Source organism: Girardinichthys multiradiatus, chromosome 9 (genome assembly GCF_021462225.1).
Source record: "Girardinichthys multiradiatus isolate DD_20200921_A chromosome 9, DD_fGirMul_XY1, whole genome shotgun sequence".
Taxonomy (NCBI): domain Eukaryota; kingdom Metazoa; phylum Chordata; class Actinopteri; order Cyprinodontiformes; family Goodeidae; genus Girardinichthys; species Girardinichthys multiradiatus.
This window is the reverse complement of record NC_061802.1, coordinates 10,051,277-10,075,149: the sequence shown is the minus strand read 5'-3', so window position 1 is coordinate 10,075,149 and position 23,873 is coordinate 10,051,277. Positions and strand designations below refer to the sequence as shown.

The 23,873-nt window shown below is 38.5% G+C and overlaps 1 protein-coding gene across 2 annotated transcripts in view; it reads right to left on the bottom strand.

The window, feature by feature from the left end:
* The window catches only part of swt1 (SWT1 RNA endoribonuclease homolog), a 31,321-nt gene continuing 7,448 nt past the window's right edge, over positions 1-23,873 (bottom strand). The window contains exons 8-17 of one of the 2 annotated variants that reach the window (XM_047375700.1): positions 22,564-22,666; positions 21,998-22,239; positions 21,425-21,585; positions 20,646-20,784; positions 18,641-18,771; positions 18,284-18,435; positions 17,488-17,634; positions 13,399-13,465; positions 13,201-13,268; positions 1-2,206 (exon numbers count right to left, since the gene is read on the bottom strand). In XM_047375700.1, coding sequence (XP_047231656.1) covers positions 2,101-2,206; positions 13,201-13,268; positions 13,399-13,465; positions 17,488-17,634; positions 18,284-18,435; positions 18,641-18,771; positions 20,646-20,784; positions 21,425-21,585; positions 21,998-22,239; positions 22,564-22,666 — 1,316 coding nt within the window. In that variant the 3' untranslated portion in view covers positions 1-2,100. The remainder of the gene's footprint in view (positions 2,207-13,200; positions 13,269-13,398; positions 13,466-17,487; positions 17,635-18,283; positions 18,436-18,640; positions 18,772-20,645; positions 20,785-21,424; positions 21,586-21,997; positions 22,240-22,563; positions 22,667-23,873) is intronic. The other variant, XM_047375701.1, reaches the window with a different exon arrangement.

The following is a 23,873-nucleotide window of genomic DNA, read 5'->3' as shown; positions in this document are numbered from 1 at the left end:
TGAGTTTAGGAATATTATTTATTTAGAACTGTAAAGAAAAAAAACATATATATATATATATACACACATTTTATTATGCACACAGCCTTGATGAAAATATATAATATAATTCTTTGGCACAATGGTTGTTAATGCAAACCTGTAAATATTTAAAAAATCTTTACTTCTTAAGGCACAATCCCATCAGTAACTTCAGTCTTCAAACTAACAAGCCAGTTGTTTGTTTTGGGCTTTTCTTTGGTCCTCCAGTCTTTTAAAGCAGCAGAAATCTAATGGTTTGAAAGAAAAAATATTTCAAAGCATACTTATTCATTTTTCTTGAAGGCGTTTCGTCTGTGTTGATTCATTTACACTAAAGGTTTGTGTATAAACGTTCAATTTATTTGGCCGTCTGAATAATTGATTTGGGATTCTCACCCAGGGCCTTCTTACTGCAAGGCCACAGTGCTACCAACTGCACCACCATGCAGCCCACAAACTAAAATATTTTTTAATTCTTTACACACCTAGAAATTACACACCGTTGACACTTCTCTTAAAGAGGCCGACATTAACACTGATGAGGACAAATCCAGATCAAACTCATAAACAACACGCTCCAGGTTAGGACAATATCTTATACAGTCGGAAAAAATAACTGGCAGAAAATAAAACAAAAACAGCTCATGTCACGGCTATTGCAAAGCTGGATTATAGTTACTTCATTGAATTTGCCATTTACTGGATATCTGGCAGGAAGTCATCATAAAATTCAAACATATCTGTTTCCCTGGGGGTGAGAGATACGTGGTGCCTTGCATAAGTATTAATACCGCTTGAACTTTTTCACATTTTGACACTACAACCACAAGCTTCAGTTTATTTTATTTGGGTATCTATTCTGTGATAGATAATTGAAAAGTGGGAGGAAACTTATGTATTTCACCAAATAAAATCAACCAGTTGGCTTCTGATAATAAAAAAAGAATATCTCAAGCTTTTAACATCTCACAGAGCACTGTTCAATCCTTCATCAAAAACTGCAGAGTGTGACAGAACTGCACACTTACCCAAACATGGACGTCCACCTTCATTGACAGGACAGCCCTAATCAGACAAGCAGCCAAGAGGCCCTTTTGACTCTGGAGGAGCTGCAGAGATCCATATCTCAGGTGGGAAAATCTGTCAACATGACAACTATTAGTCATCCATGCCACAAATTTGGCCTTTATGGAGGAGTGGCAAAAGGAAAGGCATAAGGCATCCGGTTTAAAGTTTGGTACACCATGTGGGGGACTCAACTAATATGTCAAAGAAGACAGTCCGGTCAGACTGAAACTTTACTTTCTGACCTACACAACAACCTAAACACACCATGCCAACTGTGGGCTACTGGGCTACTGCAATAAAATATATTGAACTTTGTGGTTGTAACATGAAAAAATGAATACTTTTGCAAGGCGCAGCAAGTATTAAACACAGTTTATTTATGGCATTTAGTATTGCTTTGGAAGAAGGTTTTATGGCAAGCTCCCATTGTTTCATTTAAGAAATAAAGCAACACACATGCATAAAATAATATTAGTGTTAAAATAGGTTCATTTTAAATAAGGCCCTGCCATAAAAACAATACAACAATCACAAATAATCAGCCATACATAAAACCAAAAATAAAAAAAAAGAGCTTCACAGTGCTGCTTCATCACACATTTGTCCGGTCCAAGAATACTATTAAATACATACATGAGAGCTAAAATGTTATATTTAGCTGACTTATTTTTTTATATTTTACCTAAAACATGAGAAGCCTCTAAAATACATGATAGAAAAATCACTGTTGACCTGAACCTACAAACTAGAACAAGAACAATCTGATGTAGTCCACAATAAAAAGTGAAATAAACCTCAAGAATTATTACAAACCATCTTTAAACACCTGCTAACTTAAAAAACAGCACTGTTTCTGTTACAGAGAAGATGTTTATAGAGTAGGGAAATGTGAAAAAATGGTCCAGAACAGAATTGCCTTAAATTTTTAATTCAAGGAACAGGTTGAACCTGAGTTGGACCACCCTGGTTCAGGCGCCTGGGTGGTTGTTGTTAGTGGGACCCTGAGTTTCATCAGCACTGGTTGGTGAAGGCAAAGTTCTGCCCTGTGGTCTGAACACAACCATCCAAGGCCTTTTTTAGCTCCAGCAACTGGTTGCCTCCAACCCTCAGCTTCTCCCTGGGAACAGAGAAAACTATTTTTGGCAGACAGAAAACAAAGAAATGGATGAAAACTGGAGCAAACAAAAAACGAATGCTCTAATCTGACATTTAAATGTACGTTTTAGCAAATCCACCGTTATCCTTTCTATTCTCAAAGGTCTTTAATTTTCTTATAGAGAATTGGTATTTGCTCTCAGGCAGGCTTTTTGTTTTTGGTTCAAATCTAGGCTTTACTATGACCCAACCGCTGCATTCCCCTCTCAGCAAAAACATCTCATAATCTTCCAGCTAGCTCTTTGTTTTGATTTATTGTGTTTTTCACGCTAAGGCTTGCTTGTTTCGCTTGCAATTAGATTTTATTTACCCACATGTTGTTGCTTTATAGCAACAGCTTCCAAAAGCAAATGGTGCCTATGAAATTAGCTGCAGACCTTTTTGCACATGGCTGGAAAACATTGGACGGGTAACCCACATATGTCCATGAAGCAGCTTGTCAAACAACTTTAAAACTACTTTTGGTACACTGAAGCAGAAACCTCTATAATCGTGCCAATCCTGAAGTTTTCCTCTAATTTGGATGAAAGAGCGCTTAAAGAGGACAGCATTGTTTAATTATAACTAAATTGGTTGAATAGATACAGTACATGAACAGAAATGGGACATTTATTCCTTTTCAATGTAATGGATGAACTGATTTAAAGTCCCAGTAATTAATACTACTTTCACATGCAGTGTTTGAGCTGAACGTTGCTGTAGGAGTGGTGTGTCTTAGTTCAGAGATACCTGTAGTTTACTGGTTACAACGTGCTCTACATTGTAAACATGTTTGTTTTTTGATAAAGTCCCTTTTTGTCCTACTTTGGAATAAGCATGTTCTTTGGCTTTGTTCTCTGTTTATCCTAACTGTAAAAAAACCTTTTAAAAATGTAACGTAATACAACATAAAGGTGTATCCCAAGAAATCAGGATATCATTGAATAGTCCATTGAATAAGTTTGAACATTTTTATGAAATAGAGGGTGATATAGTTCAATTGTTTATTTTTCTGTTAATTTTGAGCTTGGACGGAAACAGAGTAATTTCCTGGTAGACATCTCTGCTGACTTTGGACCCTGGTGGACCAACAGGAGCAGATGACATGGCTCTCCAAATCCTCACTGACTGAAAAACTTTAAACTGAACCTCAAGTCACCAGGATCCTGTGCTTCTCCACACAGACTCTGGAATATTGATTTTCAAATGAAATGCAAAATTTACTTTTATCTGAAAAGAGGACTTTGGAGTGCAGTCCTTCTCTTTAGCCCAGTTAAACACAGAAACGCCGTTTTATCCAACGTCCTGGAAATGTCTGTGTGTGAGGCCTGTTGAAGTTCTGCCGCTTTGGTTTGTGGCTGTTACATTTGTACCTTTTTTAGGCGACAATTTTTCTTTCCACTCAACTTTCCATTAATAACTTGGATACTGCACTCTGATCAGCCAGTCTTTTTTTTTTTTTTTTTTAGCAATGACCTTTTATAGCGTAACCTCCGTATGGGGGTTGTCAATGACTGTCTGCAAAACAACTGTCAAGTCAGCCATCCTCTCATGAGTGTGTTGGCCATGATATGTCATAACATTTCTATTTTTAAAAGCCATATTCTTCAAATGACCAGAAGTAAATGTCTAAAATACTATAATCACTCTGCCTGTTGTGAATTTATAGAAGTTTCACCTTTTAAATTCAATTACTGCATTAATATTTTGAAGATATTCTGATTTACTGAGTTTCACCTGGAAATGTATGATTAATCATTGCAGTATTAATAAGTCAGACACGTCTGATTCTGTTTACCACAAAATGCCAATAAAAGATCAGCCAAGTGATCTGCAGCTTCCAGTGGCAACTATCTATCCACATTTCCCCCAAAATGAACCTAATTTATTCGGTTACACCACCATGGGCAGCTTCAAATTCCCATGAAAGAACACAGAACGACGCAGTCGTGACAACAGCTGCTTAGCAGCGGGACACCGAGGGAGCTTGTTGCTTGTTTGTCTCCTCCTGTGCTTTATTTCCATCGGAACATTGCGTAACTGCAGACAGGAGGGAGGGAAGGGAAAAACTTTCTGGCTTTTGACCCTCGCCGTTTCCTCCAGCACTCGTTCGTCTGTCGATGTCCCCCTCTTTACGCAGCTATAGATGTGAGTGTTTGCTTAACCTAAGAAAATGTCAGGTGAGTGGCACTGTTTTACTCCTGCCAAGTTTAGGCAGTACTCAGTATGTGCTGGGTCTGCAGCAGCTCAGTAGGTCTGTTTTCACCTATAGGAGCAAGTGGAGAACTTCCTGTAATTAGATGCACACAGGCAACTTCAGACCTACATTTATAATCTCCCAGTCATTCTTCAGTGACAGAAAGGTGACTCTGAAATGTGCACCAAGATCACTAAACCCAACTCAACAACATATGAATAAAGAGGAGGTACTTTGGCTTCTTTAGTCTGTTACATACAAGCAAACAAATGCTCCACAGGTTTTTTTCCAACCTCCCACTTTACTCCCAATCTACATCACGGTTTGGATATAATAAATGTTCACAAAGTACTTTTTAAAAATCTGAGAAAGTCACAAAATAGTTGTGTTGAAATCCCAGTTTCCAAAGAAAATAGTACTAACCACATAATAGAAGTTATAGTTTCATCGATGAGTTTTTGAAGAGATTTGAATAGAATTCAATTTAAGCTCTGCAAACCAAAACATCTTAAAAGTGAACTTTCTCTATTCATAGGAGCTCAAGAAAACAAAAACACACCTTTCAGAGAGTGACTCAGCTTTTCAATCAAGCTTATAGATAGTTTGCATTTATGCAAACCATCGCACCGGCTTCTGCTGTCATTCACTTACATCAAGCAACACACAAAAGACTTTATAATTATAAAAAACTGTGGAAAGCAGTGAAATAATTACCTCCAAATGCAATATTGCATTATAAGACTGCTTTGGTGAAGACAGCACAGAGAGACTGACCTGTCTGTTCAAATGAAGTCATTTCTCTTTGCTGTATTATTAAATACACTAAACACAAAATTAAGCAATGTGAAGCCTTAGGCTTACTCCTGCTGAACAATGCTCAGCTCCCTGTGGGTTTGTTAAATTGAGCAGAGCCGAGGAGCGCAATCCTGTGGTCATTCTTTCAGAAACAGTTAAACTCTTCCACTAAATAATAGCTTAAGATGATGCCAACGGAGGTGGAAACTACATATGACAACCCTAATTTGTATAACAATGCTTTACAAAACTATTCATACTCTGTGAGCCTTCGGAAATATTCTGCAGCCACAAACATCCGCATATTTTATTGGGAATTTATTGTGCTAAACTAACAAAGTGCATAATTGTGCAGTGGAAGCAAAGTGATAAATGGCTTGCATTGTTTTTTACAAATAATCTGAAAACTAAGGAGTCAATATTTTTGCAGAACCACCTTTTGCCCCAATTACAGCTGCAAGCTAATGCTGCAAATGTTTTAGTTCATTTCAGGCTTGGACTTTGATCAGTCCAGTTTAGTATGCAAATATTCTTTGATATATAATTTATATTTATAGATATTTAATTATTTATTGTAGTTCAGGTTGCAGAATTAAGGTGGCTGTCTTTGCTGACGATACACATCCATCTTTTGCAGCCTCACAGGTTTTGTACCAGCATTGCCCTGTATTTAGTTTCATCATCCCATCAGCTCTGTCCAGCTTCCCTATCCCTGCTGAAGAAAAGCATCACCACATCATGATGCTGCCACCATCGTGCTTTGCCATGAGGATGGTGTATTCAGGGTCCTTGTCACTCTTCCACAAGGACGAGATTTGAGGAGTCCACAACTAATTCTCCCACCTGAGCTGTTGATCTCTGTGCTTTTCAATCACATGAGATCCCAATCAAATACAAGGAAGTTAGTGTGTGCAACGTGACACAATTCGCAAAAGCTATGGCCTCTATGAATGCCGCTGTGAGGCATTTTAATACTGCAGGAGTTGACAAGCAGCTCAGACACATTCCAACATGCATTCACTCTACAAAGAACTCGAGAGATGAGTGGTGCTTGGAAAATGAGTCATTGGGCTTATCAGAAGCATTACTCAGCAGCTAAGCTGTGCCGCATTAAAAGCCATTAGCCATCCACACTGATGAAGCATTCACATGTGAACATAACGACAGATAAGCAAAAGCATCGACTCCACATTTACATGCAGAAACAGATATTTTAACACAAGCTCACAAAAATCCCTTCAACCGACTATTAACAGGCAAAGTTCACCACGGGAGACATTTTAAAGGAGTGGAGGTCATATATTTCTTTTAGATGCTCCCATGACAAATGTGGTTTTCATATGAGATATCACAAAAACAAGCAACTGAAGCTTGTTTTTCTTCTCACCACTTTAAAAAAAAAACACAGATCAGAAAAAGGCTTCTGCAAACATACAAATCAGAGCATATTTTTCCAACCATACAAAATACTTCCAAATGCTTTCAGGTTCTGCTTCTAATCATAACCCAGACTGTTCTTATTCTGTATGAATACCAGTTACTGCTCAAAAACAAATAAGTCTTTTCCAAACAATTAAACCAAACACTTCACTTGATTACTTTTGGCGATCAATGAATAATGACAATTCAATTTTTAACCCGACACAGCAGGAAGTTATCAGCCAATGGCCGCTTGAATAAACAACAGGAACGTGCGCCTGGAAAGCCTCATTCAGGGCTTATATAACTCATGACATCATACGGCCGCTTGGAGCACACAGATCAAATATTTAACACCTCCGATAATGTACTCACTAAGTAAAGGCCCAGATCGCTTCACAGGGAATGTTGCGAATAAAAAATTTACCATCACAACACAGCCAGTTTAACTGTGTCCATCAGCAGTGAGCTGCTGTAGCGGGAGATGGTTTGAGGTGACTGATAAGTCCCCTGAAAAGTTCTGTGTCGAGGTGACACAGCAGATGTAGCCCTCATCAGGAGTAAACACAACTATCCACTAGAGAAACTGCTATATGATTACAGTGATGTAGAGCCGTTACCAATTATTCTCAACAGAAATCCTAGAACCAAACTTATGTCATATGAAGGTAATAAATACAATTGTGCCTAAATGTTGTTCTTCCAGCTGCTGCTAGACTGTAAAACCAGCACTGCTCCCAACATACCAAATAGATAAATACATACATTAAAAAAAAGCTGTTTACATATAACAGCTCAGATTTTGCACAGATTTCTATATTCTTGTACATAGTGTATTTAGCTTAGTATAAAAAGCACAACATGTAAGGACACATTTTATTTCATTATGGATGGTCCAGTGGTCTATTTGCCAAGCCCATTTGATGATGTTCACTGGAAATTTCCCCACTTGGGGACAAATAAAGGATTATTCTATTCTATGATTTAAAAAAATAAATTCAACTTATAGTTAGCGTTTCATAGGCTTGGGCTACAAAACCATCAGCACATGTTTCAGGCTGTCAGAGAGTTGCAATAAGGGATGACACATAATAACAAATAATTAGCTTAGGTACAGGACCTGCGGCTTGTTTCTATGGAAGTGGCTCGGTTTTACCTGCAGGCATAAACATTGCAATGCACTGAGAGGCAGGCGAATGTGTTCCTCTATGGGTGTGGTGGTTTGCTGTTTTGGGTTGTGCATGTAAAATGAATTTACTGGTCCTATAAGGAAGCTCTTGAGTTACACACCACGATTTTACTGTAATAACACATTGTTGGTATTAAGTATTTCATGGAATTTTAAATGAAAACCTGATCTCAGTAGAGCTAATAATCCTCTAACTGTTTAAGCACTAAACACTTAATAATTAACAGATCCTGTGATGGCGAACACTGTTGTTTTGTGGAAGAAGAGGAATTTTGGGACCAGACTTCAGCATTTTTTTCTTGCAACAGCTTAATGTTCCAGCCATCTCTGCTGCTTAGATTTGGTTTTTCACATTTCAAGGCCTGTTTGTTTCAATTCAGAGCTCATCTCACAAGACATTTTTGCCTTATTGCACCTGCTTTGAAAAATATGAATGCAGTACTTGGAAATAACTGCCAACCTTTTACAGTACCTGGAAAGAAAAAACTGGAAGAATGACAAACAGCTACTGTATATAAAAAGGGCTTCTGAGAAAAGCTGCACATAACTTCTGGTGCATTGAAAAGAAGAGAGGCCTAGAAAGTGGACATTCCTGAACGTAGGTTCAACGTAGGAACAGAAAACTTTGAAATTCACAACCCGCACTATCAGCCTCCAGAGCCTGCACTGCAGTTACTGGTAATGCAAACAAAACAGTGCAAAAAGCCATAAAATAAAAATCCAGCTTTAAAATTGAGAGGGTAAAAACCCCACATGAAAACGTTTTTTCAATGAAATCACCAGTGCACACTTATTGTTCCCCTGCAGGAAATGTAAAGTTATATAAATGTATTTCTGATATTTATACATTTTCTCTAGGCTGATCAGAATGTTTAGAAACCTTTTTGTTTTTATATTTTCTTGCAGCACTAGAGGCTATTTTTCTCAGTTTTTCAACAGTAAGCTGACAGGAACGGGCGGAGAGAGGGGGCAGACATGCAGCAAAGGTCGTTTGGGCTGGGGGTTGAAACCCTGACGGGCTGCATCGAGGACTGAAGTTTCTCAACATTGGTCGTGGTTTTTACCCCCATGCCACCACCACAACCATCTAGAAACTTTTCAAGTAATCCATGACTTTCTGTTTTCAAGTCTATAAGAACCACAAAGGCCCATTTCTCTTAACTACTCTTCAAAATAAGAAAGACAAGAGAACACACTAATGAAAAGGAAGATGTGTGTTGTTCTTTGTAAGTCAGGAAATAGCTCCAAGAAAGTAGCTACTTGTCTAAACCTGTACCTATCTGCAGTCAGAGTGATAAGTTTAAAACAACTAGAACTGTGACAAAAAGGTCTGGATTAAACCAGAGTTTATTTGGAAACCCTAGACAGTGTGGAGGATGGGGGTCACAACGTCTTCAGAACAACGAATACACCATATCTGGATGTCAATCAATTGTTTGTGAGGTATGCCTGGAAAAAGCAGTTCCTGTTCTACCATCAAACTTGAACATGTGGAGTTTTTCAAACACTACTAAGACATTAACCGGATGAATCTAAGATTGAGAGTTTAACAAATATTCCAGGTGGGTCTGGTGTGAAACATAGGATGAATATGTGGAAAGTACCTCATCTCCACTGCATGTTTGAGAACCTGTGATGTTGTGGACCTGCATCTCTTCCAAAGCCCTCAGGAACCTTGTTAGAGTGCGCATCATCATGAACGTCATGAAATACTAGGAGATCTTGAATAAAAATCTGGTGGCCTGGGCCAGGAAACTAAAACTATGTCATCAGTGGATCTTTAGTAGGATTAATGATTCAGAACCTTCTATCTTCATGCAAATCCACCCTTGGCTATCTAAATACTGTTTCTAAAAACAGACAAGCACAAATGAAGCAAGAGCTTAACCGAGCACCGAGACACACTAATGGGACAAATATCCTTATCCCGTATATTTGAATAAACAACACTTATATTTGTTGTTATCAGTCAGTCTGTCAGCTTTCAGCAGATAAATTAAATACTAGTCAAAGTTGTATGGGCCAAGCTAAACAATGTCACACTTTAGGCAGAAAACAAAAACCTAATCTGTCTAAAAACAACTTAATTTACCACTGAAAATAGGAGCGACAATCTCAGATAAGGTGGATGCAACGTTTGGAGGAAACTACAAAGCTACAAAAATGTTACAACCTGATAGTCATCATGAAGAAAAGGTTTCAGGTTAAAATCATAAGCTTTAACAAGATGGCAATTAGAACAATGCACTACCCACATTAATCAATGTAGCTTTAACTGTGGCCAAGCCTGGTAAGTTAAGATCCATTTACTGTTTGAGCCTTTAAATACAGTCAAACACAGATATTTACCTACACTCAAGAAAAAGACACATAACCTTTACTTTTTCTCACTGTCTGACATTAAATCAGATTAGACTAAATTATTACTGCTTTAGGTCAGGTAGGATTAGTGACATTGTTACTATTGCGAAAAGTGGGAGCAATTTTTTCAAAATGTTTTAAACCTATTTTAAGTTTGCTTACCGTTACTGCTGTAACTCTGTCCGGTTTTAGCCTGCCTTTCTCACACACCTTTTCAGTCCTGGCCACACATTTCCTAAAGGTCTGATATCAGGGCCTTGTGATGGTCAAAGTTTGAATTTCTTTAAGCCACTTTGTAACCATAATTAGGGCTACTGTCCATTTGGACATCCACTTGTGCTCAAGCTTCAATTTCCTGGCTGATGCATTGAGATGGGGATTCATTATTTTACATGATGTTCTTTCTTCGTGGTGTCATCTGTTCTGTGAAGTGCATTAGTCCATCGTAACCAAACACTTCAGTTTTAGCTTATTGAGATTAAGGGACATGTCTCCAAAACTTACTCAACTATTCTTCGTTACTGAGCAGGGGTCGCGTTAATCGAATATTTTTCGTGTTTAACCGTTTTTTTTTTTTAAACGGTGACGGAAAAATCTGAAGACCATCAGTCATTTTGACAGCTTGTAATTCACACCCTGACCACTTGGTGGCGAGTTAGCATATTAATTAGCTGTTTGCTCTCGCGGGGGCACTGAAGTAGAGTGCTTGGCGGATCAGGAAATCCCTCGTTCAGACACTTGCTGACTTCTCATCACTTCAGCTGGATATATATTCCCTGATTTCAAAACTTTGGCTGAAATGGCGCTTGTAGTTCCAGTCTCTAGTATGTCGACAGCCTTCAGAACTACATCAAAACAGCCACGAGAAGCCATCTCTCTGAGGCAAAAGTTCACAACCTCATGACAGAATCCTCTGCAGCAGCCCAACTCGAGCATGAACCATTCCTGTGGAGCTCCACAGTTCTCTTCCTGCTAGCTTGCCAGATTTATTTTATATAGTTCTTCCCCTGATGCCACCCAAGGAAAAAGTGCGTTTCCAGTGTTGTCTTTAAATATATCTGTAGGTGACCCACCACTAACCTCAGATGAATTAACTGATCAGAAGCTCACAAAGCCATGGCATCATCAGAGTAATCTCAGTGTACCGTATTTTCCGCACTATAAGGCGCACTTAAAAACCTTTAATTTTTTCAAAAAATGACAGTGCGCCTTGTAATCCGGAGCGCCTTATATATGGATCAATTGGTTAATTGGTTGATCCATACTGGTTGTACACGGCGCTCTGTCAAAATGTTTCAGTACGACTGGTAAACTACAAAGCCGCACCGCTTGCAGCATTACGGCTACCGTAGTCAGGGGTGTCGCCGAAGTAATAGCGGTAAACACCTGTACTGTGCTTACTCCTAGTCCAACACCACTTGTGTGTGTATAACGTTTGAATGTACTGTTGCAGGAATTGCCTGAACTATATGTGATTAGAAGCTCAGTGTGTGGGGTGTATGTTTTGTGTGTGTGTATGGAAGATGTTGACATTACTCCTCCGGACAGAGGTGGCGCTGTGTGCTGCCGTAGCTGAGAATCAAGAGTGAAGGAGTGACGTCGGTATTATTGTGTGTGTCGGGTGGGTAGAGACGGCGACCGGAGCAGCGGTGTATGAGTCTGTAAGCCCTGTGTTTTTACGTGCTGCAAAGTCATTAAAAAGAACCCCGAATCTCGTCAACAACTCAGTGTTTTGATGCTGTTTCTTCATGCTCAACTCAGCAACGTATGAGTGAGGGAGTTAACCCCGAGGAAACTAGTAACTTCGGCCCTGGAGAAAGCGTCTCCCCTGTGTCATCAGACTACGGTCAGGGGACAGGAACAGGAAAGGTTAACAGTACTAACGTTTGATTTAGTGCATCAAACTGTTTCTTTTACGTGTTTACTGAATCAGGGAAAAGTTCCCTTTCACGTTTTAACTAACGTTTGATTTCTACTTCAACTTCATAGACTCCAATGCATTCCTAACGTGCTGTTGGCTCTATTCAATAGAATTCTATGTAGAGGAGACCTTACCATGAGAGTGAATGGAGTTATCAGAACGCTGGTTTGTAGTGTATTAATAAAGTTTGACTGACTTATCTGACTGTTTTGTTGACATTCTCTTTAGCACAGCTCCATCTAGTGGATGCATAACGCAACCCCAGTCAAACGTTTGACTGCAGTAGCTTCTATTCTATGCGCCTTATAATCCGGTGCGCCCTATATATGAAAACAGTTCTAAAATAGGCCATTCATTGAAGGTGCGCCTTATAATCCGGTGCGCCTTATAGTGCGGAAAATACGGTATATAAATTTCAGAATTGTCTAAAACTTTTCTGGCATTCAGTAAATAGGAATAATTTCAGTAATCATAGCTGACCTAAAACTGTAACAATTTAGAAGGATTTGATGTCAGACAGTCAGAAAAAAAAGTTTTTTATATGATGTGTAAATTATCTAGTTTCAACTATGGATCCATGCACAAGCTCTGTTAAAGTGTCATTATTTTATTAAAGCCAGCACGTTTCTAAGCATGTATCTGTTGTTTATTTCTGCTCTTTCTATAAAAACATCTTAACACAAGACCAGCACCTTGTCCTGTTAGAGCAGCAAATAAGCCCTGTGATAACGACAAGTATGAAGTTACTGCAAACACCGGCCTATTGTTATGGAATAGGCTGCATCCCTTCAAAGAAATGTGTTAATAATAAATGTCCCAATTGTCCAGAAATGTTGGCATGGCCACAGTCTTTGTGGGATCTGCTGGGGATGTCAACAAGAAAAGCTTTTATAATGAAGGAGGAGCTGCCAGGGCAAGCAGCAACAAAGGCCGCAAGATTTCAGAGAACTGTTTTATTGAGTATTAAATTTAGAAGAAACGGAAGGCTAAAAACCATGACTTTGGAGAAAGAAATAAATAAAAAATCAACAGTTTATCAGACATATGCGTTTCCTTTAACAAAATGTCCCCATTATGTATGTGTATGCAGCCTACCTGTAGTCTGGTTGGGAGAAACAACCCAGAAGGTCTTTAGTTGTTAATCTGGCATCTTCACTGACAAGCTGAAAGAGAACAGATGCAAACTATCTAAAAAAATGAACTTGATGACCACAGAGAGCAAAAAGGTTATGTGAATTGTTTTAAAGCATCCAGATGCCAGTTTTGTATCCATAACTGTGATGCAGCACAAACCTTATTAGAGTAGATCACACTGAGCATGGTCTGGACTTCCTCTAAACCCGGAGTCGAAGACAAGACCCTAAGAGACAAAACAGATCTCAGAGATGGCCTCATTTTTAGGCAACACTCTAAAAGCTTCATTAGGCATATGAAATGATCAAATCTTACCTAATAGTTTGTTAAATAGGGGATACAACTCTAATTATTATTCTTTTAAAAAATACAATGGTAATTTGTGCTGAATACTTCTCAATTATGTACAAACAGCTTGCTGAAGGAGAAAAATGAGCATGAGGGAGACATGCCCAAACATGTGAAAACCACACTCCCTGTCTCCTAGGCAATACTACTCAAGCCGCCCCACACACAAACACAATGTGCACAATTATATATAAGTAAGAGAAAATAAACACTACACTGCAAACCTAGATTTTACTTGGACGTATGCTAGTAAAATGGTTAATTTATGTTCAGTGCGAAAAAGTAGGGAGGATTGACGGTGGGTGAATAGCGGTAATTCAGAATTGGGAATGCGGAAGACCAAAGTTACTTTCGCTTTTGCAACTTAAACCTAAACAAATCCTGCACAGCAGTTCCTATTAGGTCCTATAGTAGAAGTATAAATGCAAAACTGAAAAATGTTTATTGCCCGGAGTGACCGAATTTGAGTTTTTCCGTAGAAGCTCAGAAATTCCATACAAGCAGAAAAAAAACACTATCCATGGTATCAGTGTTGATGCTGCCAGAAATTCCCAGAAGCTGCTAGAATCCTCCACCCCTCCCCTCTAGTAAGGCATGATTTCTAAAATGAGGGAAAGTTCGGCAGGAGGAGTGTTGTTGTATGTCCGCATGTTCACCATCCTGAGGACTTAAACTTGCAGAGATCCAACAAAATAAGCAATCATTTTACTGGCTGACCCTGCGTGTAAAACTAAATCGAGAAAAAATGTGTGATGTTCTGAAGGCATCATTATCTTCATCACAAAAAGGCCTTTGTCAAGAAGCTGCACAAGCCCTATCACATGACAGTCTGAAAAGGAAATCACACCATCGCAGGACATTTGTAATAGAGCGCTGCTACATGGGCAACTTGTGGTTTTAATTCAATTTAAAGCAACAGACAGAGGCAAAGATTTGTAGATTTGAAAACATTGGGATAAATGAAATAGAACAAGAAAAAGGAACATGTTTTCATCATTATATGATCCAAGAGATCCATCCTGTATCTACCTGTCCGTCTGTCTGTCCATCCCGGGCAGAGAAGGATATTACAATACTTTCTAGATTAGGAGGGTGGAAAGCGAGGGTAACACTTTAACAGATTAGAGAAGTACCATCAGGTCGTATTTATTATGACCTGCCCTCTAACAGCCCTAAATGTCAGAGTAGATCTCATTCAGGACACCAGCTATGTCTGTATTTGTTTGCATGATGTTTAGATTTGTTTGAGCATGAGAAACAAAATTAGAAGTGGGGCTTGACTTAAAAAAAGAAACATACCTACATAAGCAACTAAAAAGTTTATAAAATAAAACTGTTGCTGTCTTCTTATATTATTAATGAGCTGACAGAAACAAATAATTCATATTCTAGGATTCACAAAGCTTCTGGCTTACTGCTCTATTCAAGCATAAGGGATGATCCAAGACGTACCATGACTAGATGCTAAAAGTTGAGTAGTCTAAAAGAATTTCGCTTCTATTCGTTTTATTAGATACACGTGCTTCATGTACCACTGAATGTTAATATGTGGGGACAAACAGGTGCTGCTGCTGTTGTTAAAGGTGTTTTTCCATTTTCCACAGCAGTTATGGAACTGTTTGATATTGCTTTCCAGGTACTCGGAGCTGGCTCGCATGAGTCCAAACCTGCGCTGCACACAACTGAGCCCAGCTACAGTGTTTTAACTTAGGCTCAGGGTAGCATTGTAATATAGGAGGGCCATAATGGTTAGTCAAACGTTCAACATTACAGACTGTGGACTTTTTTACATTATGTTCCTTGCAAAAGTATTCATACGTTTTCACTTTTTTCATGTTACAACCACAAAATAATGTATTTTATTGGAATTTTATGTGCCAGACCAAACAAAATAGGACACTAGCGAGGTAAAAGGAAAATGGTATATAGTTATTAGAAATTTTAACAAATGCAAATCTGAAAATGTTAAACACAAACGTTAAGAACAACAATTTTGCCCATTCTTCTTCAGAAAATGGCTCTAGATCAGTCAGATTGGATGTGAAGCCTCACTCAGCTGCAAGACTCCATCCCAGGCTCAAGTCTTTTGCAGCCTCTAACAGCTTTTCTTCCATTATGGCAGTGTATTTAGCTCCATCCATCTTCTCATCAACTGTGACCACCATGTTCAAAACATGGAGGTGATGTGTTTCAGGCTCATTAGCTGTGGTGTTTTCTACTACACACAACATTTTGCATGTAGACCCAAAAGTTTACATGCTCTCATCTGACCAGAGCATCTTCTTCTAAATACACAGCTTGTTTCAAACTGCAAATAGGACTTCTTATGTCTTTCATTCCACAATAGTTTTATTCTTGCCATTCTTCCACACCGTTCAGATTTGTGGAGTGCATTCGCTGTGAGATGTTCAATGCTTAGGATATTGTTTTATAACCTAACCCTGTTCTCCACCATTTTGTCATGTCAAGGGACAGAGCAGACTGTACTTCTTGAGGAAGCTTAGGTCCTTTGGTGTTTGCATCAAGATGCTGCATATCTTCTATAAGTCTGTTGTGGAAAGTGTGATCTCTTCTGCCATCATCTGCTGGGGAAGCAGCATCAGAGCCAGGGACTTAAAAAAGCTCAACAAGCTGATAAAGAAGGCTGGCTCTGTTCTGGGGACTCCTCTGGAACCTCTGGAGATCATTGTGGAAAGAAGGATTCTTCATAAAATGGAGAACCCTGAGCATCCTCTTCATGAGACTGTCCTACAACAACAGAGTGTCTTCAGTCAGAGGCTTCTTCAGATCTGCTGTAAGACGGAGCGCTACAGGAGATCCTTCCTGCCCACAGCCATCAGCATCTACAACGGCTCTTTGAGGAAACCTTCATAATATGAGCTATAACAACATTTAATTTCCCTTTGGGATTAATAAAGTATTTTTGAATTGAATTGAATTTTTCACCTGACTTGGCTACTGTGTTTCCTGGTTGTTATGATGCTGTTTGTTCATTAATGTCCTCTAACAAACCTCTGAGGTCTTCAAAGAACAGCTACATTTTATACTGAGATATTATACACAGGTGGACTAATCGGGTGTGTTCTTTTATTGCCTCCTGTTTTTAATCTTCTCTGAATCACTTTGCTTTTTATAAAGAAGTGCTCTGTAAATAAATAATATTCTTTCGCTTTACAATAATGGAATACTTTGTTTTGGTCTACCGCATAAAATCCAACTAAAACACATTAAAGTTTGTGGTTCTAAGGTGACAAAATGTGAAAAGGAATATGTCTGCAAGGCAATGGAGCCACTCATGCAAACACTCTTATCAATAAGTGTGATATGGTTTACGTCCAAGCAGATACAGTGAAAAGTTAATCACTTAGCAGTTTCTTTCTCAGCAGCATTGTGAGAAAATCAGCGGTGCTAAAGTGCATTGGTCACTGTGGCGTCATGGGAACAGAGATAAGGAAAAGTGACAAGGTCAAGAGGATTACGGCTCCTCGACCAACACATCATGCCAAACAAGTCTTACAGGTCCCACGCACATAAAAGTAGGACACAGGAAGGAGAAATCAGGCTTACAACGTGAGAGGACAGTTTAAAGGGGATTCTTAGGAGGACAGACGGAAGAGTCTGTAAACAAGTGAAAATGCTCAAGCTTTTTCTGAAAGAGGGCTTAATGAGAGTAGACATGTGGGGATGATAGGAGAAAGACGAGTGTTAAAGGGAAACATGCAGATCTGGCTGTAAATGTCAACACATTTGATTTTCTCCTTCTTCGTAGGAGAAATAATTGAATACAACTGACTTTAAGTAGAACGTGAAATGAGACACGTATATACTAACATGCAGTTGAGGGAGATGTCCAAAGGTTACATTTAGTGAGACAGCAGTGATATGAGTCGGCTTACATACCTGCTGAATGCTTGCAGCAGCTGTGAAACCATGGAGGACAGTCTGTGCAAACAGGCCAAGGCATCCTGCGGTGGTGGAGGACGCCCGATCGGTGTCGCAGCCTGCATGGTGTGAGGGTCAAAGCAGAGCGCTTTGAACACTTCCAAACTGAAATGTTACAGAAACAAACGGCTTTTTAGGTCAATGTAATGGAAAAAAAAAACAAAGCACATGTCAAAATAAACTAATTCTTTTCTTTTTTTTGTGGCTTAAAATTGCTTCACTTCACTGTTGTTTTCATTTTAGGTGTTGGTATTAACTCCTTGACCTTTAATTTCTCAATCATCAGGTCTTAAATAATAAGTTAAGGTAATCAGTTGAACACATTTGGTTAGATTTAATTGACAAACCTATAAAAGACACAATTACTTATCCTGTTAACCGCAATTAAGTTATACAGTTTAGGTGACATACAATCATAAGTTTACATATATTCTTCAGGGACATGAACATGAAAATTATCTCACAAAAAACAAGAATAAGATGCACAAGTTTCAATTTATTGTGGATTTTCTCTAATGGACACAGAGTCAACAGTAAATTATACATATGGTCTCAAATATATACATGCATCTATGTATTTGAGCTCGTATGTATAATTTTAAATCTGTGTGGATCAGAGAATTTTTCACTCCATTCTAAAAAAGGGAAACCGCCAGAAGTCATCACTGAAAGCCCAAAACGAAGTAACATTCACAGCAACGATGAGTGAATGTAAACGGCCGACTGGCTGCATCTGTCCAATCTTCTTGCTCACCTTGTTTGGTACACCTGAGACCAGATATTCTCAAACACAGCCCACACTTCCTGCGGAGAGACGTGAACCGATGCAGGCTGCTTATCGACATCATCGTCATCATTCATGACGACATCCCCAGCGGACAACTGTTGCTCCGCAGACACATGCTGCTACAGTGAGAGAACGTTTTGGAGTCAGCCTAAAAACATTGACCATTGAATTTGTTTTTATGAAGCTCAAAATAGAATTAAGAAATAATCTATTTTATAATTCTGTACATTGAAATACTCTATACATGAGCAGACTTTTCCAATTAATCAGATGTGAAAGTTTGACTTTAAGTTAAATTGAGAGTTAAATTTTGTTTAAGCTTACCTGTGATTGTAGCTTGTTCAAAATATTTTCAATCACAGTGATGGCATCAGGGACATGTTTTGAACTTTTCCCAAATGCCTTCACTAACTCCTCAGTTTCCTGGAGAAACGCTAAAGTTGATACTGTTTCACCTGAGGGTACACAGAGAAGTATGCAGTGCTGGTCATAAAATGACTGCAACTATTACCAATAATTGTAGAGTATTTATAAAATGAAATGACAACAGATTGACTTGTTTTACAAATTAGTGAGAGGCTATAATTTGCATGGTTCATTTTTGTTCACAGAGGGTTATGTATAAATGCTCTAAGGATCTGGTAGAGAGTTCAATATTTGCAGGTTAAAATCCCAGAGTTGACTGAGGGTGTACTTTGTTTTTACCATGACTGTATATAGGCCTTTTTACATTTTTTTATTTCATTTTTTAAATCCCAATGAACAGATCCATATTTAGATTGCATTTACTCAAATTTAGCCAAGCCTAACACTTCAACATTTTTAAATGCGAAGTTGTGCATGCCTATTTAGACAGAGGGTTTTATATATTGAAGAGGCTATTTTGCATTCAAAAGTATTCAGATCCCTTGAACTTTTTCAAACATTACAACCACAAACGTCAACATATTTTACAAAGATTTGATGTGTTAGACCAGCACAAAGTAGCATATGATTGTAAAGTGGAAAGAGAATGAAAGATTGTTTTAAAAAGTATTTTTTTTATTAAAATCTGAAAATGTAGCATGTCTATGCATGCAGCCCCTTTTAGTACTACCCCTAAATAAATCACAGGGCAATGACTGTTGTCAGTAAACAACATACAAGTGAATAGAATCTAAATATGAGTAATTTAACCTCCGTATAAATATGGGTGTTATATTAGAGAAGATCAGTGAACAATCAGCATCATGAAGATCAGTGAACAATACAGTCAGGTCAGGGATAAAGTTGGGAAGAAGCAGGGTCAGGTTTTAAAATAACATCTCAGATTTTTTGATTGAGAGACCTTTCAGGAGCCTTTCATTGAAATTACAGCTACATTCTGTTACAAACTCATGGTGTTGTCTGCCGTACTTTTCCACCACCAGATTTGTTCTCACTCTCACTCACAATTTATCCCTCCTTCCTCCTCCGCCTCCTCCTCCTTTCTCAACTCTCATATTCCTGCTTCAGTGCCAGGTTGTACGGTACCAAGAAACCATGTGTGTGAGCCAGGGACAACTTTGATCAAGATCAAAATAATATTTTTTTCCCATTCATAGACTTGGGTAGGATTTAATCTTTGTGCCAAGGCTGTAGCAGTCACCCTCCACCCTGACGAGGGTTGACATGAAGTCTGAATGACAGATTGACTCAGAAAAACACCGTAGGCGTGCGCCGTTATAAATGCATCCACAGTGACATGCTGGACAGAATTGCTGCAACATCTTTCTAACACACATTGGAGTCTCCTACTTTAGCACAGGGCCTAATTCTGAATGCAGTTTTTTAGCATACTGTAACATTTTAATCTGGGGATCACTTAGTATTTTTAGCCCAGAGTAACAAAATTTATTTTACCATTTTACAATTACAGATATTTCTTAGGTTCCCCTCAGTTTATGGGGTTTGCACAGTATGTGCCTAAAGCCATAATGGAGGAAATCTGGTCAATTTTGCAGATTACTGTAAGATTGTCACCGTTTATTTTCCCTCTGTGTTTACATTCTAAGGAAGATTCAAATTATCTCCTAGGAAACAGGCGTTAAATGGTTTCATTTGGAGACTGTGATATGATCGGACATTCCCATTTTCCCAGAAATGCTGGCCGTGCTAAATTAAACAATGTGACATCTTAACAGGCTAAAAAGATCCAGAAGATGTGTTGAGCAGTAATACGGCACGGCAAGAAAAATAACACCAAAATGAACCTGCTACAGCCAATGTCAATTAATGACAATAAACTGCGGGTCCAAAGCTCACAATTACACAACAGTTCCTCCTTTGCTCTATCTACATGCCTTCATACCTGAGCTAAAGAAGTTGATGAGGTTTGCCACAGTTTCAGACATCTTCCGAGGGACAATATGTCCAAAGACAGCGATCCAGTGCTTTTTGAAACACTGCAAGACATCTTGAAGACTCCAGGGTGGTTTTATGTAAACAATCTACAAAATAAAAGGAATAGATTGACATAATGATGATTACATTTGCGATGCAGTCTGCAATGCATGTGTTGTAAATATCTACAACTTATCTAAATCTTGTACTTCATGCTGGGAATTTCAAAATCCAACACCTTTCCAGGTTTACCAGTCCAGATTTCTCAGTTAATTTGCAAAGTTTTAAATTGCAGATACAAAGGTTTAGAATGAGTTTATGGCAGATATTTCTACAGTTGTCAGGCTTTAAATATGGAAACCTAAAAAATAAATACTGATTGGCTGGCTGAATGGATGGATCTGAAAATACAGAAGTAAAGATTTATATGTTTTTAAGACCATGTAGGACCATGTACAGTTTACTTAAAAGTTTTAATTTGTTTTAGGCACTAAATTAACCAAAAAGATCTCATGGTGAAAATAACTTCCAGTTAAATGCAAACCAACTAACTCCTTTACAATCCAATCATACAGGTGGATATTTTTAGTGTGTAAGATTGCTAAAAACACAGAAAAAGCACTAGCTAATTCCTTTGTGACCTATATTTTTTTTGACTTATTTAAGATTATTTAGTAAAAAGAGCTAAATCTGAACTAGAGACATTAAAAAGGAATCTTATATGAGTTTTTAAAAAATAAATTTCACCTCTAGCCAGAGATCATCGTAAGCCGCCTTCATTTCAGTTTCTAACACTTCAGACAGCACATCCCGCAGACAATCTTCTAGTTCGCAAAGATATCCGCTAAGGTCCCATTCTGCCTCCTTACAGACTCCTTCTTTCAGTGGTGGGGTATTTATAAATGGATCTATGTCCGCATATGAGAACACACAAAGAGGAAATGCATATATATTGTGTATGTTAATATATACACAATATTTACAGGCTTTTAACACAATACAACTGTACAATCTATATAAAGACTTTCATAGAGGCTCATTAGAATTGCACTTCTTCTTTTTTTCTTGTTGTTTGTGAAAATTATGAGAGTTACTAGCACAGTTTCTATTTATTGCCACATTCTTTGTTAGCTGTAGCTGTTTTAGGGCTAAATTAGAGAAAGCTTTGAAACAAAAAGTGAACGAAAACTGGAAAATAGGAAGGAGTGGGTGAACACATTAAGTGCACTGGTGGTATGTGGTAATAACTGCCGCTAGATCATAGAAAATGCCAAGTTCCTTCCTAGTATTATACAAGGAACACATTTTTTCCTGGCTCACCTTTCTCTGGGGTGGGCACGGAAACACCTACGCTATCCTGAATAGGAGGCCGGACTGGTGTGTAGCTTGCGCTCAACGATGGAGATGAGGCGCTGTGGTTAAAACGACACAGAACTGGAGACTGAATGCTCTGAAGGAAATGATGGCCTTGTCTGGACCTCCTGACCCTTGCCTCCAAATCAGCTTTGCTAAGAGCCCTCACTCCACTCAGAAGAGCTTTACTGGACAGGTTTTTATCATTACTGGAGAGAAAAGAAAGGATGTTTGAATTAGATGGCAGTTCAATTTGAGAAAACAATCAATAGCTGGATGTGGAAATAGGTCAAAAGAACAAAATCAAACTAAATATTTTCAACTGCAAATGTGGGCAAAAAGAAAAAATCCTGAGCTGAACTCAGATTCGCTCACTCATCACATCTATTCTTTGCAAAAACTGTCAAGCTGACTGTTTCTCTCATCCCAACTGGAACAATCTGGCACAGTCACATGAATGTGCTTTATTAGCTGAGGACAGGCTCTAGACAGCAGCAGCAGCAGTACACTGTAGGGGGGGAGGGGTAACTCACGTGCATAAGATGAGAGCACACTCTGGGTACATATTCTGGTACTGCAGACAGCACTGCAGCACTCTGTCATCATTATTCTCAGTATTCAGACCATCTGGGGATCCAAAACGGGAAATGACAAAAAGACAACAGTGACTCAGAAGAATCGGTCTGAGATCACTTCATATCGCTATGATGCTCACATTAAACTGTAAAAAACAACGTGGCATTAAAAGACAAGGAAAGGCTGGCAATTACCATACAAAATCCCACACAGGCTGGATGAAAATTCGCTTTTTAAACAGCTACACTAAATAAATGATTAAAAAGGTACATTAAAATATATAATTATTCTGCTTTATCATGGATCATACATGGATGCAACCTGCCCTCATCTGCTAAAATGGTGAGGAATCTAATGGCCACTTGAGTGTCAGTGCCACCTAGTGGGCATGGAATCGACAACAGACAGGATTTCTGAAACTTTCATTAAGTTAAATTTAAGACCTCTACAAACTATGAAAATGTATAAAACTATTTAATAACTTACTGTATATTTAACTTACTTATTAGCAAAGGCAAAAAGTAACATGACTTGGGTAATATTACCTGACGGTTTTACTGCTCTTGGCATATAATTGGAGGGATTTCATACCTACTGTTAAAACAGTTAACTATAAGCCAAACATTGTAACTGTACCTTTAGAGTTAGCTATAACCCTTTATCCTTTCGTTTTAACAAGTTTCATCAGACCACAGGACATGCGTCTAAAAATGAAAATTTCTGTATCTGCTTGCATTTTGTAAACTGTAATCTGCTGTTTCAAATGTTGCTTTCCTCTCTGAGTGCCCTTTCAGTTATTGTCGGTAAAGGACCTGTTTCACTGTGGATAATGTGGATAAATATCTGACCAGCCTCGGTCTTTTGTTTTTGTTCTAGGATTGATCCACACATTTTTGTATCAAAACACCTACATCTTTTCAACTCATCTCCTTCCTCGACTGTAGGACGGCTGGATATACCGATGCTGTTTGTTTCTACGCTATTTGAACAGATGAATATGGCATCTTCAGGCATCTGAAAATTGTCCCAAAGGATGAACTAGACTCGTGGAGGTCCACCATTCTCTTCCTGGTATCCTGGCTAATTTCTTTTAATTTTCCCATGATGTCACACAAGGATGCAGTGTGCTAGACTGGCTGCTATAAAATGCATCTCCAGGTGTGTCTTCAATTAACTTTAACATTGTGAATTCACCGATTAGAGGCTTAGAAAGCCATGACATCATCATCATTTGGGCTTTCCCAAAATCTTTAAAGGCATGGTAATC